Source organism: Mastomys coucha, unplaced genomic scaffold (assembly GCF_008632895.1).
Source record: "Mastomys coucha isolate ucsf_1 unplaced genomic scaffold, UCSF_Mcou_1 pScaffold23, whole genome shotgun sequence".
NCBI lineage: Eukaryota > Metazoa > Chordata > Mammalia > Rodentia > Muridae > Mastomys > Mastomys coucha.
The window spans coordinates 93,056,620-93,064,485 of NW_022196906.1; the positions used below are offsets into that span (position 1 = coordinate 93,056,620).

Sequence of the window (7,866 nt, forward strand, 5' to 3'; positions counted from 1 at the left end):
TGTGTGTGTGGGTGTGTGTATTTATTGGAACCCAGGCCCTCATACTGGCTAGGCCAGAGTCTCGACCTCTGAGCTACAGCTCAAGCCCCCTCCGTCTGGCTCCTGAGATAACATTTTTCTCTTTCTCTGGCCTCTTTTCCGGGTTTCCCCCTTTGAACTGAAGCTAGAAGATGAGGCCCACAAGGGCCTCGTCTTTTCTTCCTCTTCTCTTTAGGTGATCTCATGAGCCCACCACTTCAACACAGAATCAGTAGTAGGAGTGCCTTAACATTCAAGTGTCCCCAGCCTATCAGAAATGGTGGCCATAGAAAAATGAACAGGCTGCTGCTTAGGGTGACATACACTGTGCACATCAACTTTCTGTCCCCATTCAAGATACTTGGGAGAGTCGTCGGTAGTAGCGCACGCCTTTAATCCCAGCCCTTGGGAGGCAGAGGCAGGCGAATTTCTGAGTTCAAGGCCAGCCTGGTCTACAGAGTGAGTTTCAGGACAGCCAGGGCTACACAGAGAAACCCTGTCTTGAAAAACCAAAAAAAAAAAAAAAAAAAAAAAACTTGGGAGAATCATCTTCTACAGGCGAGACGATTCCTTTGCCCAGAGTCCTGGGGGCTTCTGCCCCAGATCATTTGGTCCAGAGGCTTTGGGGCCCGTGATAAAGGCTCTAGGCAGAACACAGAGTAGAGCAGGCATCTCACAGCCAGGAAGCAAAGGAGCAAGAGTGCCACAACCTGCCTGTCAGTAGGCCCCACCTTTCAAGGATTCAGGCACCTCCCAACAGGGCCACAGGCTGGCACCAAGGGTCCTTAGGCAACATTTATCCAATGGATAGCAAATTTAGTGCAGGCTTTACAGATACTCCCAGTAGAAACCTTCCTTAGATACTGATAGTTTTGTTTCATTGTGGCACGACAGATATAAAAGTTGAGAGGCAGAATATAGAGGGTGGGAAGTGTTGATTCTGTAGAGGATGCAGATAACTGACCAAGCGCAAGTTCATGTCAGTAGGAGCCCAACAGAGATGGGCTCCTGGACCACACAAATTGTTCCCTACCGAATTCCCACAGCTCGGACCTAGGTGACCGCAGGTCATCAGGGCTGACCCCAAGCACTGCCAAAATTAAAGCTAAAATGGAAACAAAATAAAAAAGGCTCAAGCTGCTCTATCTGACCTTCTCTCAGGAAACCTCAAGAGGGTCAGAGGGGCTGAAGCTGTAACTTAGTAACCTGTGCTAGAGCTGAGAAGCACAGAGTTCAGATGTAGGGCTTGGGGCAACCATTTCTGTCGCACTCAAGAAAGGTAAAAACGGAAGGCGACTGGAGAGCGGCTCAGAGGTTAGGAGCACTGGCTGTTCTTCCGGAGGACCCAGCTTCCCCTGGACACTCACATGGCAGCTCATGTCTATAACTTCAGGCACAGGGAATCCAACGTCATCTTGGGCCTCTGTGGGTACTGCACGGCCATGGTGCACAGGCACACAGGTAGGAAATATATCTATACATATAAATTTATTTTGCAGAAGCAAAGGAGTCAGGAGAACAAGAAGAAAGCAAGACAGACAGCATTTAAAGCTGAAAACCACAAGAGGAGAACAGGAAGTTCTGAGTGGGGCTGGGCCTGTAACCTCTGCCCGTGTCCATTGCTCACCATCTCCAGGCAGCTCATTCAGCCATCCTAAGTTTGCTTCTGAACAATCTTTTGGAAATGTCCACCCTCATGTGTCCCAGGACCAGAGTTCAGAGAGTCAGACTCTGGCCACCCAAGTCAGGCTGGGGGTTCCTGGCTGTAGTCTGGTGCCAGCTTGGTGCCATTCCCTAGAGTCTGAGTCTCTGGAGACCGGGAGCCCAAGCCTATACCTGATACTGGCTGAAAAGGAGCAGGCATAGAAACAACACTGTCCCTGCAAATTGTTTCCCAAGCATCTGACAGCACTCCCCTGGTTAATTTCAGCATCATCAGGAAAAACCTGTACATTGGGCATCATTAAGCCAGATGCAGTGGCTCATGGGAAGGCTGATGAAATCATCATGAAGGTGGGAGGCCCGTGACGTACCTTGCATAACTGATCTCGGGGGCTCCTGCAGTTGATGCACAGGGAGGGGGCAGCAGGCGCTGGGATGGATTGAGGAAAGAAGGCTGCTTGCTGATTGAGTTCTAACTCAGATTCTGTTCAAGGTTACGACACTGTTAGATCCGGGAGGTGGGTGCTGTCGGTACTAAGGGCCTGCATTGCTTTTATTTTTATATTTCCATTAAGATCACTGCAAGTGTGGTCTTGAGTCACATCTGAGGAATACACACTTATATGTGTATGTCTGTGTGCATGTATATATATACATATATATATGTACATATGTATATATGTATATATACATATTGTATATTATGTATATTCTGCAGATCCAGGAAGCAGGATTTGACATACTATTAAAGGAAGAGAGAACCCTGACAGAGGCAGAAATGCGAGTGTTCTATCAACACAGAGCCAGAGAGGTCAGCTCATCTGCTTCTATTGTCCATCTCATTCTCTCTCCTCTCCTCCTCCAACACTCTGGTGATAGGTTGATAGAAGCCTGAGGGAATAACATGAAAAACAAGAACATGAACAGCGGGTGGGTGGGTAATGGATTTGCAACTCAGAACCCAATCAGAGCCTGTGCTGCTCAAGTGCCACAGCTGCAAGGGAACTATTTTAACAGTCAGCAATGGAATAAAGCTGTTCATTAGAAGAATACTCCATAACTCTCAGAACCGATGGCAGAGGATGAAAAAGGTTAACAAGGGTGCTTGGAATGAAGAGGAACCAAGGAAAGTCTAGGGTCCACAGACGCCAAGGCCTTAGGCAAACCACTCAAGACCGCGTCGCCACCTGTCACTTACGGTCCTCTTGCTCTTTTTGCTTGCTTCTGCTTATGATTTGCCTGCTTGGGGGAGTATGGCAGATGGCTCTTAAGCCATAGCCCCACTTCCTAGGTCAGAGATGGGATAGTTGCTAAATGAGGAACAAATGAAATGGAGGAGGGATCTTCCCCAAAGGAAACTTGGAGCACTGGTATTGAAGGAGAAGGGCTACAGGGAGGCTGGTGAGATGGCTCAGCGGGTAAGAGCATAGACTGCTCTTCTGAAGGTCATGAGTTCAAATCCCAGCAACCACATGGTGGTTCACAACCATCCGTAATGAGATCTGATGCCCACTTCTGGTGTGTCTGAAGACAGCTACATATGTACTTACATATAACAATAAATCTTTAAAAAAAAAAAAAATTACCTTGGAGACAAGCCAAGGTTAAAAAAAAAAAAAAAAAAAAAAAAAAAAAAAAAAAAGAAGGTTTACAGGGTTTAGAGAAGAGAAGGGCCATCTACATTGTATCCTTGGAGACCAAACACCTGTATCCAAACACATCATTCTTTGAGCATGCCACTACCCACCTCAACTCATGCTCCACCATGGCTCACCATGGCTCACCTTCCCGGGGTCCTAGGGTCCGGCTGGTCATCATCACCAGCAGGCAGAGGTGGTCAGGTCATGAACTCACAAGGCTGCTTACTAACTCCCCTCCAGTACATGGGTAGCCTGGGTGCGCCGGCCTGCTTCAGGTCTCAGTAGCTCCCGCCCCAGGTCACTGTTTTCTTCCCTGTGCCTAGGAGGCATTTGAGAAGCTTGTGTACCACATGTGCAGTGGACCCAGCCACCTCCTGATCCTCACCAAGACCGAGGGTACCGAGGATGTAGCCACCACTTGGCGAACCTTCCTGGGACCTTGTGACCCTAATGTGGCCAGGAGGGAACATCCCGAAAGGTGACAACAGCTGTAGTCCTTTCAGCCACCTCAAGCTTCTTTCGGTGTTTGGTTCAGAATCATGGGTGATGCTGTCACCTCTCTGGTGGCCAGGAGGTGCCTTTCTATATATGTGGGAAGGTTTTGACATCTTCTTACTCTGAGTTTCTCAGACTCCCCAACATGGGAATCTCCCCACACCCCATCCCCGCCCCTCCCTGATTTCTAAAGGCTCCTGCTGAGTTTGTCTCAGTCACAGATCTCAGGGACCTTCCAAATCAAAGGCAGCAGGACCACCTGCCCTGTGGATTCAGTCACCACAGCCACAGCTGTCTGGAGTCAGCCTCCTGTTCAGCACACCTACCTAGACCTGCTCAGTCTGCTCTGTGACCCAGTGAGCAGCTAGCCCGGACGGAGTCCACTGTACCAAATCCACGGGGCCGCCAGAGCCATGGTCAGACAACAGGAAAGAACTTAGCAAAACAAAACAAAACAAAACAAAACAAAAAACAAACAGGAAACAAACTCTAAAGTCCTATAGCTGTACTTTGCAGTCCTAACCTGAGGCAACTGGGCTAAGTAGCCGAGGGCTCAGATCTTAGGTCACCGCCTGATGGGGTCAAGTCCCTCCTCAGCTTCTGTTCAGTTCACTTCCCCAGACAGTAAAGTGGGACTCTCACCCTCGGGCAGCACAGAGGCACTTAGAGCTGCACTCAGCACATAGGTCCTACCTAGTTCGAGCAGGGTTTCAGTTCTTATCGAGATCAGTCACAGAGCTGCATGAGATGCAGGGTCCTAGAGCTGGTGACCCCACAGAGTGGGAACTGTAGTCTCTCTCTCTGGGCAGAAGTGAAATGTAGCCAAACCCTGTGTCTAACACCCCTGGGCGGCAGCTGCTGGCTGGCTGGCATGGCTGCTGTTCTCCGGTTCTCTACAAAGAGCAAAGCAGTTTTGTGCTGACCGGTAGCTGGTGGCCCTGCTACCAGAGAGCAAAGCATTCCTCTTCAAGTTAAACAATTGTTTCTTTTACATTGTACCAACGCTCCCAGTCTCCGGGCCCAGTATGGCACAGAAATGCCTTTTAACGCTGTGCATGGAAGCCGGGACAGGGAGGATGCCAACAGAGAGCTGGCTCTGCTCTTCCCCAGTTTCAAGTTTTCAGATAAAGACATGGAAGCCCCACAGGGTAAGTTGACAATGGCTTTCTTTTCTTGTTTTGTTTTTTGTTGTTGCTGTTGTTGTTGTTGTTTTTTTTTGTTTGTTTGTTTTTTGTTTTTTCGAGACAGGGTTTCTCTGTGTAGCCCTGGCTGTCCTGGAACTCATTCTGTAGACCAGGCTGGCCTTGAACTCGGAAATCCGCCTGCCTCTGCCTCCCAAGTGCTGGGATTAAAGGCGTGAGCCACCACTGCCCAGTGACAATGGCTTTCTGAGGTGAATGGCTTTATGACTGTGTGTGTGTGAAACTGATGACTTGCCCCCTAATTAGCCAAGAAAGTCCTGCTCTGAAACACAGGTCACCATGCAACTGGTGTCAGCATGAAGAGCTGCTTTTTAAGACCGATTGGGCTTCTTTTCTGCCTATGGTGGAGTCCTAGTCCCACTCTTAACACGCTTTGCCTTTCTGCAAACTGTGGGGGTAAATCCCATGACTTTAAACAAGTTAAGTTTCTTTTTATACATGTGCATATGCATCCTTTGCACACTGATCACTTCATCTCCTGCCCACCCTCCCTCCCCCACAAGCCTCTCTCCAGTGTTCCTATCGGTCTATTTTGTTTTGCGAACCACCAAGATTAATCAGGGCCATCTGTGAGATCATGGGTTGGAAGCTATCGGTTAGCAAATGCCTGCAGGACCGAGAGAGTCCTCCACACTAAAGGCACGGATTCCCTGTCTCAGTCGAGAGTTCAGAGGTAAAGGGCTGAACCTCATGAAGTTGACCTCGTGTGGGCCCAGTGCAGGTAACAGCAGCTGGTGTGTGTTAATAATTATAGCAATTTTATGAGTCTAGGGCATGGTACCTTCTATCCCTCTTTCACAACATTCCCAGAGCCTTAAAGGGGGTGGTATATGACTTACTTAGGGCCAGGCCCACTCCTGTCACTCACGTTCCCCGTCCTGGGCAGCCATGAATCTTTATTCACCACTGTCAGGAGGTTTCTGATTAAGGCTGAGTAGTGACACTTTTGCCTACTGGTCTCAGCTCTGGTACTCAGAAGGTTAAAGTTACTAATAACTCAGTTTAGTTAACCATGAGAAATATGTTCCCCACACAGACCTACTCCCCCCTCCCCCAGACCTGGGTTGTTGGATAAGCCACCAGACAATGGTTCTATCTTGGAGAGGGGCTAGAATCCATGCAGATGACACTTGATCATTCTATCAACCGTCAAGCTGCTGCTGCGTACTTGGGCACACCTTGCTCTTCAAATGGCGCTAATCCTCTGCCCATCCCACATCCTCATCTCCCCAATCTCAAGGCCTCCTTCCCTGCCTAAACCTTTCCACCCATGCTGTCCATTTCTTTTTAATTATGTTCTACTATATGCCTTGCCATAAGGTGATCCTCACACTGCCCTGCTTCCTTGCTTGCACAGTCTACATGCCTCAAGCTGGACTAAACAGTTGACACTATGATCCTCAGACGAGATCACAAGACATTTGTCCATTTGGGCCTGGATTACCTTATTTAAAATAATTTTCTTCAATCCCACCCATTTCCTTGCAAATTTGTCTTCTTTAGAGCTGAGCAGTAGTCCACAGTGTATGTACAAACCTTGATTATTCATTCATTAGCTGCTCCCATTTCTTAGCCACTGTGAACAGGGCAGTAATGAAGAAGGGACTGTCTAATCCCTATCAGAGGGAATAGAATCCTTTGGGTACACTCTCAGGAGTGGCGCTTTTTTTTTTTTTTTTTTTGAGAACCCTCCAGACTGATGGCCAGAGTGGCTGCAGTAGTTTCCGTTTCTGTCAACAGTAATGCTAGAGGTGGTGGTTGTGAACGACAATGCCCCAGAGCTGACTCTATCTTCCCTGACCAGCTCAGTCCCAGAAGATGCTCCTGACACCATAATCAGCATCTTCAGAGCTGGGGACAGGGATTCTGCAGAGAATGGAAAGGTGGTTTGTTCTGTCCCAGGAAACCTGCCATTCATTCTAAAATCCACTTTCAAAAATCTCAACATTCTGGTGACAGAAAGCCCTCTGGACAGAGAGAGCAGAGCTGAATACAACATCACCATCACTGTCTCCGACATGGGCACACCCAGGCTCACAACCCAGCACACCATAACAGCGCAGGTGTCCAACATCAACGACAATGCCTCTGCCTTCACCCAAACACCATGTTTCCCTACATCTGCTACCATTTGTTATTAGCTGTTATTAGTGTTCTTGAAAGCCATTCTGTTGGTGTGAGATGAAATCGTAAAGTGGTTTTAATCTGCATTTCTTTAATGGCGGAGGTGAAGTTTTAATAGCTAAAAGTGAAATTTCAGTAACTTTCTGAGGCTTATTTCAAAGCCAGGTGTCCCTCTGGTTCCTGTGCCCTCCCTGCTTTCCTAGCAGGCTTGCTGAGAAACTTCTAAAGCCTGCTGTGGCCTCCTCCTGCCCCTCAACCCATATTAGAGTGGGATAGGAAGGCTATCTCTCTCTCTCCCTCCATGGGAAACATTCAGTGCTTGGGCAAGATGGGCCAGGCTATCACTTTCTCCAGATATGGGTGAGAAACTACAGAGTCCAAGGTGCACAGAACATTGATTCTGTAACCAGTGTCAAGAGCTGGGTCTGGCTAGCACTGAGGCTGCAGTGAGTGAAGAGGGGCAGGAAATGAACAGTCTTGGAAAAGCCCAAGGATGTGAAGGTTAGTTTCTTAAGAGGAGGGAAGAAGGGTGGTGGTGCTGGCAGTGGCGGAGGCTGAGGCAGAGGGGGAGGGGCAGGGGCAGGGGGAGGGGGAGGCAGAAGCCTTTAATCCTAACTCTTGGGATGCAAAGGTACATGGATATCTGAGTTCAAGGCCAGCCTGGTCTATGGAGTCAGTTCTAGGATGGCCAGGGCTACACAGAGAAACCTTGTCTTAAAAAAAAA

At 48.5% G+C, this 7,866-nt stretch overlaps 1 protein-coding gene across 3 annotated transcripts in view; it reads left to right on the forward strand.

Moving 5' to 3' along the window:
• Positions 1–7,866, forward strand: part of Nme9 (NME/NM23 family member 9) — a 24,915-nt gene that overhangs the window by 15,416 nt on the left and 1,633 nt on the right. For all 3 annotated transcript variants that reach the window (XM_031345784.1, XM_031345785.1, XM_031345787.1), the window contains 4 exons: positions 1,949–2,031; positions 2,399–2,491; positions 3,644–3,798; positions 4,827–4,963. In XM_031345784.1, the coding sequence (XP_031201644.1) occupies positions 1,949–2,031; positions 2,399–2,491; positions 3,644–3,798; positions 4,827–4,963 (468 nt within the window). The remainder of the gene's footprint in view (positions 1–1,948; positions 2,032–2,398; positions 2,492–3,643; positions 3,799–4,826; positions 4,964–7,866) is intronic.